We start from the raw sequence: 22,381 nt of genomic DNA on the forward strand, positions 1-22,381 counted from the left end.
CTCTCTCTCTCTCTCTCTCTTTCTCTGCCAGGCAAGCAAGCACTTATTCTACTGAGCTATCTCCCCGGCCCCCACCCTAGATTCTTTCTAATTTCTCTCACTACTTGAAGGTTCTGATCAGACCCTAAAGTTCTCACAGATCTGGAAGTGGATAAGCTCTACCTCCTAGAACTGATTACCTACTCTGAAATGACATGCCCCCTTCTGCCTTAGTGTATTGCTTCTGTTTCGCATATACATCATAAATCTCACCTCAGTCAGACTGCCAATCCTTAGAAGGTGGGTGCTGTGTCTAATTTCTTGCTGCCTGTATCTGTCTATGGTATAGTATGTGAAAAATGTCACTAATATGCTGATTTGTTAATTATCAGTAGCATCAGGTAATGCCTGCATAAAATTCCCTCACAGAGCTTCTCCAGCACTGGAAATTTCTGAGAAAATTCTGTCAAATAAGCTTGGGAACAGTGTCTTGGCAATTCCCTAGCACCATGCTTTCTGCCTCACTTCACAGGTTAGAAAGAATGACCTACTTGAGCCCACTCTGTCACTCAAAAGAAAAGTTGCCTTTGGTTCATTTGCGTGTAGGAAAGACAATTCTTAGCCAATATGAAGAGCCTCCCTCCCATCGGGCTGTAAGACTGAGCTGAATGGAAAGGCTCTTCTGTAGCAACCAACATAGTACCTCCCTGAAAGTACCTGTGAACAAGACCTTAATTTGGGAAAAGAATCTTAGGACTGTGAATAGGCTATGGCTCTGAAGATACCATCATGCTGGCATATCCAAATGGGCCCTAAATCCAATAGAAGGACAAATGTCCTTCTATGGAGGACATGACAGAACTAGAAAGGACACAGAAGATGACCATGTGCAGATGGAGGTGAAAATCGGAGTTAAGCAGCCACAGGCAAGGAATACCTGGAGGAACTGGAAAGATGTGAGCAAGCGTTCTCAATCACAGCTTTCCTACAGAGCGTGGATGTGCTGGGCCCTTGGTTCAAGGTTTGACCCTGCAAGAGTGTGAGAACAATGACCACATCCCCAGCTTGCTGTATTTAGCTACTGTGCTTCCAGGAAATGAACACAACAACTAACAAGGCTAGCAGATGGGGGTGGGCTGGCAGGAAGGAATGCGATGGCCCTGGATTTCAGGCACTTCAACTTCAGCATCTTTCATGGAAGGAAAGAGCCTTTCCCAATCCCAGTTAGCTCTGCCATTGTATCTGTTTCTAGAAAAGCCTCCCCACTGTCATCATTTTCCCAGGGATGCTTGTGATTCAGGTTTAAGCCAGGCACTTTCTCTTTGAGCTTTCTTATCTAAGGTGCACTGGGGTTACATTCCAAAAAGGTCAATCAGATAATCCTGAATGTAGAGTCCTCAAAACAAATGATCTGCCTTGAAGGACTTAGCTCCATTTACCACGCATTTATCAAGCAGCTACTGTGCTAGACAAATTGGTTAGTCCAGCTAATTACAAAAGAGGACTCCACCCAGTCATGGGCAGTATCACTACCTAAGTATGCCCAGCCAAGCTTTTCTAATCCGAGTGCTCTGAACTCGATTTAAGTTCCTGTGTTTCATTTGTACGTTGACTCTAATTTATGCATAAACCACCTCTTGCTATTTTTGCTGTCTGGCTAATAAGGAAGAATACATATTTTTGGCAAATGCACTCAATGCTGAGGTACTCACAACAACACTTTTCATGATTGATAGTAGCTGTTCCCATCAGTCTGCAATCCTCTTTCAAAGATTACTAACAAAGGAGCCAGAACAAATATTTATAATAAAGGCTGGGAACAGAAGTCATTACCTTTCCTAAAATAAACTTGGGTCATGTAAGAAAATGGCTTGATGCTTTAGAGATGTACAGTGAAGTATTCAGGGATGAAATGTTATGATGACTGCAATTTACTCTAGTCCAATTTTCAGCAAAAAAAATGAAATACATGAAGAAAATGTAGCAAAGTTTTCATTATTAAATTGAGGTAATAGGGGTATGGTGCTTATGACACAGATCTTTATTTCCAAAAGGTTTTAAAATCAAAACATAAAATAAAATGGAGAATATATATTCCTTATGCACAGGGTCATCTTTTTATTTTGCTGATACTCCCCCTATTTTTAGGTATGAAGCCTGACAGTCTTATGAAAGGGATGATCCCTGCTCGCAGTTAGGACTGCCCAACAGGGCACAGGTCTGTGCATGCAGGCTCTGTTCTTAGCTGCTCTCTGGGTTCTGTTTATGGAGCAAGGAGAACACACATCTACTGAGAAAAAGCCGAGTACAAAAAATAAATAAATAAAAACCAACCAACCAACAAACCGTGATGTTGGTCCAGAAGGGAAGAAAAATGTCTGTTGGAAAAGCATCGCTTCCTGTAAGACGGCGTTTAGCTTTCTGTCACAGGCTGGAGCTGAGCATGCTGCTTTAAACTGCTGGCGGGGCATTTTGCCCAAGTGCATCCTGTGTATACAGAATTCATTCCTCCAAACAGAAATGTCAGCCAGGGATCTGACCCAGGTCCCACCCCCAACACAGCCAACACATAAGCCCAGGCAGCAGGCACGATTAGAGGGGACTCACAGTTCGGAATACAGGAAGTGCAGGTTGCCCACATTGTCAATGTAGTTGGCAGGACTGAGCCAGGGCAAGACCAGCAACAGAAGCGCCTTCATCTTCCCAGCAAGGTGCTGCGTTCTTCCTGCCACCTTCGCTGTCGGCTGCAGCACCTAACCCAGCCCCCTCAAGCAAACCTGGCCGTGTCCCCACAATCAATAGATTATAACAAATAAGACTCAGAATCTTTAGATTAAGCCACGCTAAAATTCATGAGCCTGTAAGAGGATATTATGCCTCGGACTCTCAGATAAGATTGGAGATCGGAGGGAGCCACCATGGCTGGCAAGAGGACTCAGGCTGGCAGCATGAAGGCTGATGCCCAGGAGAGGGACCAGCCCCTCCTGCAGGATGCGGACTGGTTCCGGGGAAGCAGCTGGTACATTTACATCACGGGCCAGGAGGGCCAGGCTGGGAGAAAAGCCGTGCTGTGAGAGGCACAAGCACAATACGTTAGGACCCCACTGTGGGAATAGGGAAATAATCAAAACTGCCCTGCAGCCTACTGTAGCAAACCACCGAAAGACATTAGCATCCCGGAACACAGCCTGAGGGGCTGAGCGAGAATGAGCCTTCCCATCCGCACCACGGGAGATGTTTAAAATCCAAAGCACCTCCCCCTCCTGAGCCGTGTGTATCTATTTAAAACGTGTGTTGAAGACATTTTACCGAACACTGCTGACTGCACTGTCTTGTGCAAGGAGAAGGACAGCTTTCCTGCCAGTTTTGAAAACTGGCTCAGTAGACAAACAAGCTGCACCATGCTCTTGCCACAGTCAGCCCTGACAGACATGAAGTTCTGTTCAAATCACACGCAGGTGCCTGCTCTGCAAGGAAGGGGTTGCCCCATCCCTCTGCCCAGGAATAGCTGAATTAAGCTCCGAAACTGGGTGGTTGGCCCTGGATATGCCTCCTAAGTTCTGGAGGCTGTCGCTCATTTCAGTAATGGACCTAATGGTACCTGGTCCAGCAGCACCTGGATCCCATCACTTCCAACTCTAAGATCTGCAATTCCAGAGCATGCTACTTGTTCTCTTGCAAGGGCTCCTTTCCACACTGACATTCTGGAAGGCCCCAGGCTTCCCCTCTTTCCACCCTATGTCCAAGAAGAGTAAAGTCTATTTTGTCCAGCCAGGGCTGAAACCTTAATGGAAATGGCTCAAAGGGATAAGGGCATCACTTATACCCAAGTGGGAACAGCAATTGCACTTTACAGAGCAGAGCAAAGGCTACAGGGTGAGACTAGCTGTGAGCAGCTCTTTCAGTGGAGACAGCATTGAGCAAGATGAAGTATAGTACAGCCAGGAAGGTTCAGCCTTAACATCTACAGTTTAGACTAAAAATAAACCATGGAGGGCTGGGGAGGGCTCAGCGATTGAGTGCTTGGCTAGCATATGTGGGGCTCTGGATTTGATTCTCTGTATGAGGGAAAGAGGGAGAGAGGGAGGAAAGGAAAAGAGAGGAAACAGGGAGGGGAAAGAGGGGGGAATAGGGAAGGAGAAAAGAGAGAAGGAGCAAGAGGGTAAAGAGAGAGAACGAATCTTGATAAAACATGACCCATAATAACTTCTAATTTTGTTGAGACCCAAATTGGAATTCTATTCCATGCAAGGCTGGCACACAAGAGTGAGTCAGAACTGGTGAAAAACAACAAAGAGGAAGTCAGATGTGGTATTTAGGTATTGAAGTCAGACAAGCTTGGGAGCTACAGCCTAGTTCTGCCACATACTGGCTGTGTGACAGTGGGTGTAATACTTAACCTCTCTGAATGTTTGTATCCTCCTCTATAAAAGAAAAAAACAATAATAATGGTGCCCATCTCAGAAGATTGTTATGAAGGCTGAATGAGATTATGCTTATAAAAACAAAGGGCTCAATGAGTGTCAGCTATTATTAATTACTATAATAGCAGTAAATGACCCTAGCTTGAAGCTCAGCACCTGTCTCTAAAAGGCTTTGCTACTCTCTTCCTATCCCTTCTTTCCTTGTACACAATGAGGCCAATGACATCATATTCTTTTCCTGAATATGGGCTTTCATGAAGTTCTGAGATGGGCTCTTCTTGGACATCTGGGTCCTACTGAACAGATCAGGGTCTGTAAACATCAACATTGGTATTGGATTGCATTTCTGAGAATCTTGGATGTGTTAGATTGTTACTGACATTTGATAAGTCGTTTATGAAAAAAGGGTGCCTACTCATTCAACTTGTCATTTGGAGGAAAGATTTTATCCCCAGAAGATTATATTAATTATGGTTGTCTCAGGGGGATAAAATTAATGAATGTTAATGCAATGTAATAATAAAGGTATTGCTGCTTGATATCACTACTGAAATCACTGCTGGCTGCCTATCCAATATCTAATGACTCCCTCTTTCATACAACAGAACCCAAATTTTGCTCACAGAAGCAACATGTATCGCTTCTCTTGCAGATGGGTGGCCATGTGACACAACACCAGCAGTGGAGATATAAGCAGAAATCACTGAGTAAAGCATCACAGAAAGCTCTCTGAGGAACACAGTCTTTGTTTAGACTGGCATGTATTTTCCCCTTCCTGTTGCCTTCTGCCTAGAACTGGGATGTGATGCTGGGGTGAACAGCCACTTTTGAGATTATGAGGTAACACAGAGAGCAAATTGGTCAAGCAATGGCCGTGACTCATCCACATGGCTGACACTCACAAAGGATCTACAAACTGTGGTACAGGGTTTCAGGATAAATCCTGAGGGGATTTGACTGACCTTGTCACAAAAGTTACATTTCTTGTTATATAGGTCTTGCTTTATCTTGGTCTTAACTATTCAGTGGAAAAGTATAAAAACAAAGTATAAAAAGTAAAGCCATATTAACATGCTGAGTTGTAAAGGGCTCAAGTCAACAACTTCTGACATTGCCAGTCCTACAGAAAACCCACTACTATTATGGACTACTGGACTATATTGGAATATTTTGCTGAATTCATGTGCCTACAATATTTAAATGACAATGGAATACCCTTCTCTGATAAAACTAAACAAAAAAAGGGGATACAAATGAAGGAACATTTTGTATCTGTATATTCAAAATAGGATAGATATACAGCTACTTTCTCTTAATTCAATGACTAGAAAGATTTGTTCTAATAGTGTTTGTGGACAGGATAGCATGTCTGCATCTTGTACTATGAATAACCACTAAGACAACAACAATATGGAATGTATTAATTATTGAAACTGTCCTACTAATCAGTTTTGAAACTGTCTCATTGCTATTTGTTTCTCAATAAAAAAAATTTTTTTAAAGAAATTATGAGGTGACAAACTTAAGGGTAGAAGCTAAAACAAAACCCAAAGAAGCCTGGATTCCTTAGGGCCTCATGGCTGCATCATTCTAGTCATAGGCTTTGTACCACACTACTCTGTGTTACATAAACAAAACTTCTCCCTAGTGAGGCCTGTATAATTTGAGTGTTCTCCTTCCTTTCATTTGTAACCATAATTAATACAATCTTCTGGGGATAAAAATCCTGCCTCCAAGTAACCATGGATTTACTCCATAGCTTTCTTTCCAGGAAACAGCCTCAGTCCCAATCCTTGGACCCATGGTTTCCTTGTTTATACTTAATTGTCACTTTAGACTTCATCCACCACCTCCTGTTTTGTCTCTTTTCCTAAGAACAGGAAAGGCAGGGGCCAGGAAGAAGGTGGGTTCAGCATTACAAGGTCCCAGTTAGGATTATACCAAAGCACAATTATTCAGGCAGGCTGAGATGATCAGCAAGACTAGGAACAAACTTAACCTTCCATAGGCAACCTGGCACTAGATCCTCTTCCCTTCAACAAATTCTCTGGGCTGAGCCTGTCTTGAACCAAACACAGTGCAGAAAAAGGCCTGAAAGAAGCAAAGGTCAGGAAGGCTCCTGGGGAGGTCTCTGGAGAAGCTTCCAAGACAGCAAGTGTAAAGTTAATCAAGCAAACATTCCCCAAGAATTTCAGCTGGGTGTGTCTGGGCCAGCCATATCACATTTTCACTCTGGGCTCCTCTCAGAACATTGAACAATGGTCTCTTTATTTGTACTAGTAAGTGCCCGAAGAGGGGCAGCTTTGGAGAGGGAGAGACTCTGGAGGACCAAAGAACTTGTCCTCTGAAACAATCTTCTGCATGTCTGCCTCTAGCTTCTCTCCTTTACCTTCCCAAGATCATTTCCTCTGAGGCTAAGCCTTGGAACCTTGGTAAATACCACACATGCAGAAGAGGATTTTACACAATGAAGATGTGGTCTTTGCCCTAAGACAGCTTTCACTCAAGATCAAGGAAGGTGAAGCTTGGTCTCCACACCCTCTCTGGCTGGTATGTGTGAGGTGTCACAGCACCCCCCAATTCCACAGGCAGACCCCATCACCGTACAGGGAATTCTCTGCAGGAGACCAATGTCATGGGAGTCTACAAGTGTCTACAAAGGCAGAAATAAATGAAATCAACCAGAAGAATCCAAATTCTGGCTACTTCCAGAGGACAGGTTCTCTAGTCTGATCAGAAATAGTTGTATAAGTAGTTGTGCAGGCTGACTGTGTCCCACACTCAAGTTTATGGTTGGCAGAACGTTCAAAATCTCAACTGGATCTCAGGAGTAGATTCAAGAGATCTACTGTACAGCTGTGTCATAGCTAGTAGCAATGCACTTTGTACTCTTTTTTTTTTTTGCAGAGCCAGGGATTGAACTCAGGTCCTTGCGTTTGCCAGGGAAGCACTTATTCTACTGAGCCATCTCCCTGGCCCCACACTCTGTACTCTTAAATTGCTAATAGATTTGAAGACCTTCCATCACAAAAATATATGTGAATTAATACATGTAAATCACCTTGATTTAGTCATTTCATGGTACACACATATTTCAAGACATAAATGTGCATGCTATCACCCTTGTTAATTAAAAAAAGATAAAAGCTATTTTGTGTAGATAATTTATTGAACAAAGTGCTATTAAAGATCAGTAAAAAGTACAAAGCTCCTGATAAACAGAGGTGATTCTCTCTATACTATTTCTCTATATGACAGTACAGCTACCAACAGGAAGGCCCCACATAAGAAACTAAGGAAAACACTATTTGAGTCACCTCTCAGTTTTTCAGTTGAAAAGACTCCTGTTGTATTAGCTGTTTCATCTCTTTAATGTCCTCCTAAGAGCAGGAAGAGATGGTGTTGTTATAGGTAGCCAAATTAGATAAAAATATTAATAGTCAGTCAGACAGGGCCAAGCCCTTAAAGGAGATAACACAAAAGACAAGCTACCCTGCAACTATGGGAGGGACGGATGCTCCTGCTGTGAGCCAGACCTAAAAGACCTAAAGGCCAAACAAATGCTAAAAGAGTAGCACCTGGGATTGATATTCTAAATAGGTATCAATCACCTGGAAAGACCCAAGTGAGTCACTAGCCCAACCCCCGACAGGAAAAGACCCCATCCCATATTCATGCCCGCTTGCTATGTGACTTGCTTTCCCATTTGATACTGGATTTAATCAGTTTTACCTGAGCCATTAATGGTGCTTGTAATCCCATTGGTTGATCACAGTTTTGTGCCACCTCTTGCCCACCTAGCGAGTTCCCATTCTCTCTATCTTAGCCTCACATGGTTTTACACTATAAAAGTCCCTGGAAGAGAGAGCTTCCTGGGGAACTACCCGCTCAGGGCCCCCTCTTGTCCCTTTCTTGGACAGGAGCTTTCTTTCAATAAATATATTCTGCTGATAACCTCTGTTTGTTCCTAAAATTTATTCTTCGGTTTTAGAGAACACGAACTCATACAGGTCATGTCAGGAGATCATTTTTCCCTATGTCATTTGGAGGTTCCCTATATGGTTTGGAAGTCACCCACCCGAGACCAATTTTTCTCCCTGTATCAGTGTGGCTGGTGGGAGGGGTCCAGAATTAGGTCCTAGATGTATTCACATCTTAGCCTTTGCTGCTAAGAATCCAGGGACAGGAGGAGGGAGGTGAGAGTGGGTATCAGTATCCAATGACTACTACATGGAATACATTTTGGGAAATGCTGGCTGCAACCTAGTTAGGAAGGTGGAGTGTGAGGAGGTGCAAGGGCAGGGGTGGGACCCACGCTTCCCTGAGGTGGGGGTTCCCTCTCAGAGAGCTGCTGAGGAACTCATGAAAGACTGTGAGGCTGCAACTTACACAATGACTGGATTTCTGTCAGTCTGGGGTTCTTCCCCCATTGTAGCTTTTTCCTGTGCATAAAATTATCAGCCAAGTGATCCTCAAGCCCTTCTCCCAGGCCTCCTCAAGATGTATGGGTCACATGGCTGAGTGGGAGATCAGAGAAATTCCCACCTGGATTGGGGCAGCTAGCATGCATGGGTGTTCTTTCTTACAGGACCCCACAGTTCCCACAACAGTCTCCTAAGCCTTCCTCTCTCTCACCTCTGCTATCACTTTGCCCTCAACTCTAGGTGCTACCGTGTCTCTATTTTTAGGCACATTCTAGGCCCCAAACCACTTTGCAGTGAGTGCTGAAGAGCACTCCTGTTCTCATGTTCTCCCTACAGAGTACCACCATTTCTTTTCTTCTGTTACGGCTCATGTTTAGATGTTGTTTTATAGTCTAATGCCATTATAGGTAGGGGTGGGTGGGTCTAGAGTGTGTGATGCTGGAACTGATGGGGTATTAAGGTTAAGGTATTAGTACTGTCTTAAGTAGTCTAGATAAGGGATAGAAAGAACTGTGGTTGCTACCTATTGTTTTGCTATTATTTGCCAGCCATGAACTGTTTTTCATCTGTGATGCCTGTCTGTCATGGCACTCTGCCTTGGACACAGCTGATTATAGAATATAACCTTTATAAACTGTAAGATAAACCTTTTTTCTCTTAATTTGTGGGTATTGAATATTTTGTCTCAGCAATGTGGAAAACAAAACAAAACAAAACAAAACCTAAGACAGAATTTGGTTCCAGAGAAGTAGGGTCATTGCTGTCACTATTCTGACCATTTGACTCAGAAGTGTTTGGGACTGGTTTATGGGAAGAGTTTTGAAAGGTTCAGCTGAAAAAGGAGAGCTGGGACACCTTAGGCTGGCTTTCATGGGAGATTCTGGGAAGAGTGCAGATCAGAAGACTGACTAAAATCCTGCCTGTACAGACCAGGCTCAGGAGGGTTCTGCAGGGAAGGACTGCAATGGCTGTTGGATTCCAGACAATATGTGTCATACCTTGGTAGAAATTTGCCTACATTTTGCTTGTATCCAGAGACTTTGCCTGAGACTAAGGTTAATGATAGAGTAATTGTTCTGGCAAAAAAAAATTCAAGGAAGTCTAATGTTGAGGTGATGATATGGCTTCTGTTGGGGGCTTTTAGCTAGATTTATGTTGAGAATTAAGAGCAAAGAGTCCAACAGAATGATTCAAATGGTTGTGAGTTTGGCCAGAAAGGAAGCTCCAGTAAAGCTGTGGTCTTCAAAGATGGAACAGAGGGAAAGTTGTTTCTGAAAAGACTAGCAAGGAAAAAGCTGAATATTCTAAAAAGAGACAACAGAAAAGATGGCGTGAGGGCATGACCAGAAGCAGAAGCCTCCATCCTTTGCAGCCCCAAAATTGCAAAAGTATAACCTTTTCCTTGATAAGACAGCCCCTGAGCACCATGTTCTAGAATGGTGGTAGCCTAGGGAACTTGCTCCTCAAAATTTAGTTCATAGGCATGGCAGCAGACCTTGGTGTCATCTGGGTGGTGCTGGTTTTAGGTGCACGCAGAATGGAAGAGCTGTGGGGTCAAGAAGGTTTCCATCCAGATTTCAGAAGAAGGCCCAGGAGGCCAGGCCTGGGAGGCTCTAGAGAGATCAGTGTGTAAAGCTGGATGTGTGAAGCCAAAAGTGTGGTAGAGACCCCAAAAACGTTAGAAGTCAAGAACATAGATTGCCCAAGGAAAGTTGCAAGGAGTGAACAAAGCCATCCAAAGAAAGTCATGAAAGCGAAAACCACCAGAAGTGCCACAGGGACACAGCCACCTAAGCCTTTTAGAGTTCACAACTTGTCAAAGATTACCAGGGATGCTAAAGGTAGAACTGTGGGATTTATTGTCTGCCAGATTTTGGTCTTACTTTGTTTTTATTCCTTGCTATCTCCATTTATAGCTTTTAAAATAAAATTGTCTGTCTTGTGCCACTAAATGTTAAAAGTGTTCAACTTTATTTTCATTGACATAGAAACTTAAAGCTAAGATTTTATGTTAGATCGCAGAGATCTTAGACTTAGAGTTTTCAACAATGCTAAAACTGTCAATACTGTGGTGACTCTCAGAGGTAGACTAAATGCCTCTTAGTAAACACCTTTTACTAAATGACCCCATAAGCCTTTGGGGGTCCACGGGCAAAATGTTATGGCTTGTGTGTAGATGTCCTCACAAAGCCACTTATGTTCAGACATGGGACTTTTTCAGAGGTGGCTGAATCTAGAGTGTGTGACACTGTAATTGCTACGATACAACACTAAAGTTAAGGGCACAAAGATTAAGGGTGTGAGTGCTACGTGTCCTAAGTAGCCTAAGTAAGATATAAAGGATAGAAAGAGCTGTGGTTTCTTCTTCTGCACACCATGAACTGTTTCTCTTCTGTGATGCCCCTCTTCCATGTCACCCTGCCTTGGAGCTAGCTGACTGTAGACTAAAACTTCTACAGACTGTCAACTAAATAAAGTGCCTTTTTCTTACATTGTGGGTGTTGGGTATTTGGTCTCAGCAATGGGAAAGAAGCAATTAAGACACCACTTTTCTCCTTTCTTATCCCTGTGGTTGGCAGAACAGTGACCCCTAAGATGTCCATCCCCTAATGGGATGAAGATAGTCCCTTGCATGGCAAAAGGGACCTTGCAGATATGATTAAACAAAGGAACTTTAGATGAGGACACAATACCTGATTATCAGGTAGGCTCTACATGAGTCCTTATGAGAGGGAGGCAGGAGGGTCTGGGTCACTGGAGATGTATCCACACAAGCAGAGGTCAGAGGGGACAATGAGAAGATACCACCTGACTGGCTCTGAAGATGAAGGAAGCCACAGAAGATAGTCAACATATAGTAGCTGCAAAGGATAAGGACAGGGATTCTCCTCCACAGCTCTCCTGACCTCTTGATGAGGGTCCTGTGGGGCCCTCCAAACTGTATGGTAACAAATTTGAGTTGTTTTTAGTTTCTCAGTTTGTATTTGTTATAGAAGCAACAGAGAACTGATACAGCTTCCCAACACAAAAATCTGGACTGCAGCATGTCAGAACAGAGGGGTGCGATGTGTGCAAAGTGAGCTCTGCCAGGGTCCTCTCCCCTCATGCCCCTCACTGCCCCGACCCTGCCTGGCCCTGCTCTTGACCCTTCTAGGGTCAATCTCACCTTAAACTCCAGATGTACTTCCTTCTAGCAATACCCCTCACTCCTGGGTAAAAGCTTCACCACAGGTCATGGATAGACTTCCCATTCTCCTTTGCCTCTCCTCATTCTTCCCAGGATACAAGGAGAGGAATTCTAACTTTAGCCCAAAATTCATAGATAGTCAGCTGCAAACCCATGTTAGAGGTATTTGACTCAACATCTTTGGGAGAAAAGAGCTCCCGGCACAATAAGCATGGGAAACATGTGCTAAGCATTATGCCCAGGCCCTTGATTTCAGTACAAACTTAGAGACTCCAAGCATGTCCCAGAGGACAAAGACTCAGATTCATGACCTAAAATATGTGACCTTTAAGAAAAAATACCTGCACCTGCCTCTTGCCCTGGTCATGACAGGAATCAAGATAAATACCAGGCTCCAAATTTCCTGGTACAAAATAATTATGGTATTATTGTTCACCCTTGATTTGGTACCTTAAATGTTTTAGCAGAGTTCCTCATGTGGGACACAACCCACTGTTGCTCATGAGACTATTCACATGAGGAATGCCCTATGACATGACAGCTTAAAGGGACAAAGCAAGAAGTAGACAGGTGGGATTGGTGGTGCTAGCCACAAAGCAGCAAGCACATCATTGCTCTACTGCTAACATGTGACTGGGCCTGAAAGCTAGCAAACAAGTCCCTTGGAAGACATGAATTTTCCAAAATTTCTCTTTTTAAGGTTTAGCTGAAAACATCTCATATCTTTTCAGAGAAGAGTTGGGCCTTGTCAGTTCCAGTACAGAGACAATGCTAAGAATCATGGGACAAACTGAAAAAAACAAGCAATGCTGTCTTGGTTACTTTTCTCTTGTTACTGAGACAAAAATACCTAATGTCCAGAATGAAGAAAGGAGAGGTTTATTTAGCTCAGTTTGTGCAGGTTTCAGTCCATAATCATGTGGCTCCAAGGCTGGGTAGTATGGCAGAGGGGCAAATGTTCATGGTGGAGGAAGACAGCAGAAGCAACAAGAGTGGGGAAGGGGGCGAGCCTCTTCCTTCCTTATATTGTATGCCAGCTATCCGGCTCTCCGCCCATGCCATCTCTGTTCCTGCCCCTTCCACAAGCTCAGGATGTTTACTTGAAAGTAGGGACCCTGGCCCTCTGCTGAGTAAAATTTCTAAACTTCTCAAGTTGACACAACATATCAACTGTTAAAAATGCTCCCAAGGAGACCTTTTTGGGAACCATGAGCCTCAGGGGAAATGTCATCAGCTCCTTCTTGTATCTAGCACATTTCAAAACATAAATGTAGGAAAGAAGTTAATTGCAAAAGGACAAACATGACATAATTCTAGTTTATATGCAGTATTTAAGAGCAGTTACATTCATAGATAGAAAGTACAATGGTGGCCTCTGAGGGCCAGGGCTGGGGATCCTTATTCAATGGTGAGTTTGAGTTTGCAAAGAAGAGAAACTTCTAAAGATGGACAATGGTGATGGTGACACACAGTACTTAATGCCACTGAACTATACATTTAATAATGGTTCAAATGGTAAAGTTTCTGCTATAATTATTTTCTATTAACATGCCATAAACACATGCAACACATAACACAACACACAACACAACTCTGTTTATTCCTCCTATTCACAGGCATGAACACTTGGAATATGTTAGATTCTCAATGGATCCTTTCATTAGTTGTAAAGAAACAGATAAGAGGAAACAGATAAGCATCCTGGGGAGCTTCTGACACTAGAAGCCACCAGCCCCGCCCTCAGGACAGGCGAGTCTCCTTCGTGTCTATGAGGGTGGCTCATTGGAGCTGCAGCAGGGGAACCTACCTTGTTTGGAAGTGATTCTGGAGGTCGCAGCGCTGCAACACCTTGGAACAGTGCTCCGTGAAAGGGCACTTGACCAGCAGCTTGTGGAGGAGCTTGTGGACCAGGATGCTGGACTTCTTGCAGTGCTGTAGTAGGAGGGGCTTGCGGTCCACGGGGCAAAAGTCCTTCTCCAGCAGGAAGTTAGTGAGGCAGAGGCTGCAGTAGGTGTGTCCACATGGCGTGTCCAGGGGTTCCAGGAAGGCCTGCAGGCAGATGTGGCATATGAGGTCATCATCCACATCTTCCACATAGGTGTAGCAGTGGTTCTCTTCGGGGGCGTGGGTTTGGCCACACACCATGCACAGGGGGCCAGCCTTGGGATCTGGGTCATCAGCAGGGTCCGGCTGGTTCATGGTTTCCTGGGAACAGTTTTCCAGGAGACCCAGGAAAATGCTATTTCCTTAGGAAGTAGTCAAGATCCTCCAGGGGCTACCTGCAAATGTAACAGAGAATGAGCTGATTTATCTTTGTCTCACAGTGCACTGAAGAATTGCATCAGTCAGAAACAGCGCTGCCAAGGGACAGAGGACTGAGCTACAGCTCACAGGCCAAGGGTTAGCATTTACTCTGGAGTGACGGGCGGGACCTTGAGTGACTTTGGCTCCAACCAAGTGCCCAGCTTTGCTGCTCATTTGAGTAGGAACAATGTTTACCTTGAACATCCTCATGTTGATGTGATGAAACTCATTTGAGTAATATCTGTGAAATGCCATGAGCAACTCAAAAGAAATATGCTCAAAGAAATTAATTTGTTAATCAAATTAATTGGGTTTGTGACCTGTGTGTGTCATATTCCATCAGATCACAAAAAGGAAAAAAATTAATGTTCTAATTGCTCTTTTACCTTTTCTTCTTCAAAACTCAGGAATCAGAGACTGTAGGACATCAGAGCCCTCAACTAAATCATATGAGGAGAGGCAAAGGTCATTGGCTTTCTGTATTTGTACTATGGTAGGAGGGGGCACTGTTTTCATATGCATGTATTTCACTCATTCAGTTGCTTGTTCATCATTGGCTAAGTGGGCTCTGGGCCTGGGTTCAAATCCCAGCATCATTGTGGACCGATGATTCCAGCTCCTGATTCCACATCTGTAAAGTGGAGATAATAAAAGGCTAGGACTGATATAAAGATGCAATGACATGTTACAGCTAGTTCTTAGATTTGTGCCTGCCATTTATATTTCACTATTTGTTTGTTTATGATAGTAACTGGTATTGAACCCTGGATCTTGTCACACATTAGGCAAGGCTTCTGTCACTGAATGACTACCCTGATTCTTTTTTTTTTTTTTTTTTTTTTTTTGTGGAACCAGGGATTGAACTCAGATCCTTGCGTTTGCCAGTCAAGCGCTTATCCTACTGAGCCATCTCCCCGGCCCCTTACCCTGATTCTTTTATGACAGAGAATCTTGTGAACTTGCCCCAGACACCCTTAAACTTTTGATCATTCTCCCAGTAGCTGCGACTAGAGTTGTGCACCATTACACCTGGCTGGTACCCTGCACTTATTAACTATGCAATGAATGGTAGTTACTCTCTCACATGTATTTGTTATAGAACTTTCTTTCCAGTCTAGCTCTATTGGCTGGGAAGCTCAAAGACCTAATTTCTAGAAGGGGTCTTTTAACTTTGTTCTAATAATGCTGCCTGTCTTATTGATTATAAATTTTTTAAAATGTATTTGGTTGCTGTAGGGTCTCACTCTGCAGCTAGACTCATGGTGATCCTCCTGTTTTCAACCTCCCCAGCACTGGGATTGCAGGCACATGCCACTATGCCCAGACTCTGGCTGGCTCAGCCTGCCCTATGGGCAGCACTGGCATGACATGTGGTGGCAGGGCTCAAAGCATGGACCCTGAGCTTGCCTAAACTTGCCTAATCAGGCACTTTAGTCCACTGAGCTATATTGCTGGCCAATTATAAATTCTGAAGCAGTAGAACATGCCACTATATTTCTGCTATAGATAACAAATTAAAATAATAGTTCTTTTAAAGGTATTTGATTTACATCTAGGAAGTCTCTTGGATAGTCAGCCAATGAATATCTTTCAAGCAGCAGCTGTAGATGGGTAAAGGGGTAAGGTGGGGTCTTCCAAGAGAGCCATGAGTAATGTGCTTCTGCTCTCTCAGGGGACCCCCCAGGCCAGGGAGGAGGTGTATATTACAACTAAGCAGAAGTCCAGGTAAGCAGCACTGGGTTGGTCCTCATGAGGAGTAAAAATTCACCTCCTCCTCCTTCCCAACTCAACTTTCTTCTTTTCCAAAAGCAAATAAGATCTTAAGCTTTCCATAAGAACATGAATAACACAACAGGAAACTAGCCACATGTGGGAAGAGCATGGCAGTCATAAACTGTGTTACATCTCTCTCTCTTTTTTTTTTTTTCTTTTCCAAGTAAAGTCTGAGGCTGTTTGTACAAACACAGCCTTATCTAAAAAAAAAAAAAAAAAAAAAAAAAAATACATTGACTTCAAACTTTCATTGAGTCAGCTCTACTGTTTACATTTCTGTGCTGTGCAAGTGTGCCTGGAAGAACATTCTGGAGGAGGAGCTGAGGTTAATGGGTGAATGTGAAAACACTTAGAAATCACAGCATCTTACTCAGCATCAGAGAGAGGAGACTACAGAAGGCAAGGTAAAGGGCAAAGAGCAGCGGTGAAGTGGTTTCCAGTGAGATTTCATGGAAAACTACAGAGTTTCTATTTGTCCTTTAGTCTGATAGAAGGTACTGGGAGCTCACAGAAAATGCTTTAAATTATGCTATAAACAAGAAAATGGAAACAGGCCACCCAAAAGTTTATCATCCACTACTGGGGAAGGAAAAGGGTCCATATGTGGTGAACTGAAGCTCAGGCGACTCCATGGCATGCAGGTGGCAGTGGGCTGTTTGTATATGTTGAAGCTCTAAAGGGTTTGCCATCACTACCCTAGGATTTTGGTTTCCTCTGGAAGAGTTTTTCATGTATCCTCAAGTGCTCCAAGCCTGCCATTTCTTTCTCACTCTGCCAAGGGCAAAGTACATAACAGAGCAGGCTAAGCAATGGAAGTAACACTAAAAGCACAGCTTCCCCCTTCTGAGCCATTCCCTTCCCAGATTTTGGGTTCTCAATCTGTATTCTAGAAGGTAACAGATGCCTCACAGTCTCCAATCAAAGTGAAGGAAGGAGGAGACAGGAGAGGACCCTTGTCCACTTGTTGTTGCTTGGAGGTCTCCCAAAGGCCCACAGACTAAAAGCTTGGTCCCCAGAATGGTGGTGTTCAGAGGTGAGACCAGGTGGGAAGTCTTTGGGGATGTGTCCTTGGAAGGATTTGTGGGACCTGGCTTTCAGTCTTTCTCTGTTTCCTGGCTCATGAAATGATTAGATTTTTTCCTCTACATCCTCCTGCTATGAGCTACCACCACAGCCAGAAGCCCAAAGCAAAAGTGCCACCTGATCTTGGGCTAGGATTTCCAGAGTAATGAGTCAAATAAAACAAAACAAAACAACAACAAAAAAACCCCACACCACAAAACTCTTTTCATAAGTCTATTGCCTCAAGTATTTCATTATAGTAATAGGAAGCTAACTAATGTATTACTTCTCTTGCAATCAGTCCCAGTACTGCATTTATTTCATTGACCCATCAGGTTCCTCATAATGTTACAGCCAATGAACCTAAGCTTTAAAGAAAGAAGAAATTGTAAACCCCTAGAATAGATAGCATAAAATCTCTTGCATAGATAAGAGTTCTATGATCCTGTGCCAATTAAGAGGAGAGTTTTTGTTTGTTTTGGTTTTGATAGTTGAAGTTTTAAAAGTATTCTTCTACTTCCTACCAGCTTCTTGAGCATTTGCCACGTGCCAGGCAACATGTTAGGAGCTTATATTACTTAATCCTCTCAACACCCAAAGGACAGGGTTTTTTTGTTTTTTGTTTTTGTTTTTTTCATTTAACCGATGAGGAAACTGAAGCGTGGTATATAAGTAACTCCCAGCCACACCTACATGTAACCCAACCAGGTGGGGCTGCCTGGAGCTACTTTCTGCACTGGAGCATTCCAGCTCCTTGTCTCCTTCCATCTTTCTTGACTATGACTAGTCGAATGCCAATTACACAACAAATCACCACAAAATTCCAGGGACATCAGAAGATCGAAAAGATCTCCTTAGGTCCCATTTTAAGTACATATGTTGACTGACAATCCTGGAGGGAAGAGGCTCAAGACTCTGTAGAGCCTGCAACGCCTGAGGCAGAACGGGAGGAATGGGCCTATGCAGGGTGGGCTTCAGCTCCGACCCCAGCTCCTCTCCTTTCCCTTTTCTTCCTTTCCGCCTTCCTCTTTCCCTCCCTTTTGTGCTTTCTGTATCTGAAGCTAGTTTGAATTCCCTGGCACTTACCCACATAGTAAAGCAATTTCTTAATGTATCATTAATGTAAACACTGCTGTATATATTTTCTGCATTTACTCTAGACTAAATAAAGCCTATGTGAATGAAAACAGATTCTGAGCAGATTGACTGAACAAATAGTTTGGCCTCTAAGGCAAAGATTTTAAAAATATGATTAATATCATTTACCTGGAAGTTCTTTCCAGTGCCTAGCCTATAAACGCATATGATGTATCATGTTGTTAAGATGTGGATAGGCTTTGCTACTGAGCTGAAAAGAAATGAGCAAAACCTATTGACTAACAGGTCAACTACTTTCACCCCTAAAAAGTCTGAGAGGACCTGTCAGCCTTGAGATCCCTGACTCCCTGTCAGCCAGCATCCCTCTGGTCAGGCTGCGGGATGCAGAGAGAGCTGTGAGGTGGCTTTTGTGCAGGCTATGGCACAAAAACAGAAAAGTGGGTTCCTTCCCTGGGGGGGGGTGGGCAGTGCATTAGGAACAACCCTTTCTCCTCTGTTCTAACTTAGAAGCCCAAGTCAAATTTCAGAGATACAGATTGCCAAAACTGACACCATAGTGCTAATAAACTCCAGGAAAAAAATCTACATCTTGTTTGTCTGTCATCTTTGCTATCTTTCCCACAGTTTTCTGGTCTGGCCTAGACAGAAGCTGTTCAGCATGATTTTCAAATTCTGAATTTCCTGGCTGTCTCAGTCTGTTTTTCTACTGCAGTAACGGAATACCGCGGACCAGGAAGCACAGGAGCACCGGGGCACGTGCCTGGCGAAGGCCTCCGGGCAACATCCTAATGGATGGAAGGGCAAGTGAGCTCCTGGAACCCAACATACTGTGACAACTAACTGCCTGACGTTACAGTCTCAATCCATTCGGGAGGGCAAACCCTGGTGACCCCATCACCTCTCACCATCCTCACAACTGCACAACTCAATGTGAGCTGTGGAGAGACATTCAATCCACAGCACTGGTTGACAACAAAAATATAGACCAGGGCAAAAAGCTGCCTGTTGACCCAAGAGCATCTTGGGCAATCCCATGTATGCCAGCACCCGCTCTAAGCAGATCTCAGAACAGCCCTCAGAAGACAGTCTGTGGCAGTAGCAACATTTCTGAATAGGACAACCCATTAGAACAAGGGAGTCCCTAGTTTGCTATTGTCTCCTGTGGGGGGGGGGGCGATAGAACGCTCCTGTTATATTTTCCCTTATTTGGGCAAGAAGTGCTGCAGCACCAATCCCCGCTTGCCTCGACATCTTCCTGTGGTCCTGGACCTCCACTACCAATCCACAACTAGTCCTACCCAGCTACTTCCACTATACGGCTATTTAGACCCCACTCACTTCCTCAATAAATGAGACTTGATCAGAAAGCCTGTCTTGTCTCCGTCTCTTGTGTCTCTTGCCCTGTCTTGTTCATCACCGTTCCTCCTCCAGGTCATTACCCCACGTCTTGAATCGCAGGCCGAGTAAGTCTCCTTGCAGAGAATCATACCTTTATAGAAAATGGTTGTGTGATATATCTGTCACAATAAGCCTTATAGAAAAAACAACTAGATACCATTTGGTATGCTGCCCTGGTAATTCATGTCTTTCTACTAAAGAACCAGGTTGGACCCTAAAACAGCTCTTAAATTGTTGCCTGAGTTAACAGTTTCTAACAATAGTAAGGAGATTCCCTATGATTAAAAAAGAATTCAGGATGGGTGTGTAACTCAGTGGTAGCACACTTGTTTAGCATGTGCAAGGCCCTGGGTGCCAACCCCAGCAACACACACACACACTAAACCCCAAAACAATTGAATAAAAACAAAAGAAATCTATCCACCCTACTGCTGGAGTTTGTGTTTCATTGATATTTTAACCTTGTCAAAGATGAAACATTGTAGCCACAGACTCTGAATTGAAAGAATGTTTTCAGAGAGGATCTTGAAATGAAACAGCCCTTTATTATTTCATAAAATAGATTATTCTGCCTTTGGTGTTAATTTTAACTGTTGGTGTGGGAGTCCACAGGGTAAGCATAAATTTGCCTTCCCAGAACTCATGTATTTCCTCCATGGTACAATAGTACCCCTGGAGCCCTGCAGAGTGCACCTAATTCCTTAAGTCTCTGAAGTAGTAGAAAACAGATCTTCTGTCCTCTTCCAGGCCGAGCAGCCTTAGGTTAGTGCAGCATCTGTTTAGGTTTCTAGACTCCATCAGCCTGACTAAAGCTTTGCAAATTCCGTAATGTACCAGTGTCTGTACTACAATGTACAGATAAGAGAACCTCAAACATGCCAGGAGCACCTGCTCCCTTGATCTGACCATCAGATAGCCGAAGACTGTACCTCCTTTCTTGGTAGCAATAACACAGCATTCAGTGGGCCAAGCAAAAGACACTGCCCCTGGGCTTGGAGGAAACCATGCTTGGCTACAGGGGTTGGGGAGGTGAAGAGAAAAAAATGGTTGGTTGGTTGGTCGGTCTGTCAGTCGGTCTGTCTGTCGGTCGGTCGGTCTGTCTGTCTGTCTGTCTGTCTGTCTGTCTATCTATCTATCTATCTATCTATAGCATATGGTATGCCTTCATGTATGAGGGCACTGAATCAATAGATTTAACCATGTATGGATAGAAAATATTCCAAAAAATGCATTTGTATGAAACATGTATAGACATTTTTTAAACCATTATATTATTTGTATTAGGGGTTATAAGTAAATCTAGAGATAATTTAGATATAGGAGATGATGCGGGAAGGTTACATGTACATATTCCAGAGCTGTTTTACATAAAGAATTTCAATCATCTGTGAATTTTGGTATCTATGGGGAGACTCCGGAACCAGTCTTCTTGTGGATGTCAAGGGGTATCAAGTCTCTCCCTCTCCATATATATATATGGATTTCAAAGGTAATAAGGCAGATACATAGAGGCATTTATGAGCTATGAATACAATTTAGAAAAAGCAGCTACTCAATGGCTTTTGGTGGATTTACATGAACAAGAGAACATCTTCAGTGGCTAATCAGTGTGGTATTGGAATCCATGGTGCACCCTCATTTCCCAGAACAAATGGTCTTTGGGGAATTTGGGGCTCTCCTATTTGTAAGCATTCCTTTATTTTGATAAGTGTCATTTCTAAAGGTACTGATGAATTGCTATTTGTTTCTCAATAAATTTATGGAAAAAAATTTAAAAAAATGTACTGATGATAAATAACACAAGACAACTGGAGACCAATTAAGCAAATAATCAGAGATCATTTTTCCCACTCAGAGCACAAATATTCATTGATCTTCACTTAGATTCTCTAATAAATGAGAAAGCAGAGTGATGGGGCAAGAAGGGACATTGGAGGGGCAGTGGGGGCAACTGGCAGCCTACAGCTCAGGCAGCCTCTTAGCAAGTACTCGAAAAGGAAAGTGTCCAAAGACGTAACACTGCCACCGTGGACCTTGATACTTGTCCCCTGACCCAGGGAGGAGTGTCTGCCGGAAAGCTCAGCTTATGGAAAATTCCTCTTCACCAAGATAACCACGTTCAGAAAAATTCACAAACACATTCCCCAAGCACAGACACATTCATCCGACAGTGCTGTGCTATGCCAAGTGGCAGCCTGAGGTGAAAGGAAAAATGTATCTGGATCTACATGTTTTTGTGTATTCTTAATGGCCAATGTTTTCCTGATTATTAAAGTGACTGGGAAAAATATGGAAGATAGAAAAGTAGGTATATTAAAACTTATCATTTAAAGTTTAAATATTTATACAGAGAACAGAATTTTTAAAATAGTTTTACTGTCCTGATTTTTTTTTATGTTATTCATGTATTTCATACAGGGCCTCACTATGCAACTTGGACTCATAGTGATACTCTGTCTCACCCTCCCCAGGGCTGGGATTATAGGCATGCGCCACTATGCCCAGTTTCAGTGGCCGACACAGCATGTGGTACTGGGGATTGACCCAGGTCCTCACACTTGTTCAGCAGGTGCTTAGACCACTGAGCTATCTCTGAAGCCTGTCCTGATTTTTAAAGGAAGCAAATTTGTGCATATTTTCAAAAGCTGTCTCTTTGTTCATCTTATTTTACTTACTTTGTATTTTAGGGAAGGGTCTACAGGGTGTTCAGGGTGTCACTACTAGATCAGACT

At 43.3% G+C, this 22,381-nt stretch overlaps 1 protein-coding gene across 5 annotated transcripts in view; it reads right to left on the reverse strand.

Moving 5' to 3' along the window:
- Positions 1 to 22,381, reverse strand: part of Lnx1 (ligand of numb-protein X 1) — a 101,848-nt gene that overhangs the window by 70,706 nt on the left and 8,761 nt on the right. For 3 of the 5 annotated variants that reach the window (XM_023711077.1, XM_023711076.1, XM_004627575.2), the window contains one exon: positions 13,822 to 14,293. In XM_023711077.1, the coding sequence (XP_023566845.1) occupies positions 13,822 to 14,213 (392 nt within the window). In that variant the 5' untranslated portion in view covers positions 14,214 to 14,293. Of the gene's footprint in view, positions 1 to 2,586; positions 2,934 to 13,821; positions 14,294 to 22,381 lie in introns of those variants that run through there. The other 2 variants (XM_023711078.1, XM_023711079.1) reach the window with 2 other exon arrangements.

The sequence above is a fragment of the Octodon degus genome, unplaced genomic scaffold, assembly GCF_000260255.1.
Source record: "Octodon degus isolate 3935 unplaced genomic scaffold, OctDeg1.0 scaffold00019, whole genome shotgun sequence".
Lineage (NCBI taxonomy): Eukaryota > Metazoa > Chordata > Mammalia > Rodentia > Octodontidae > Octodon > Octodon degus.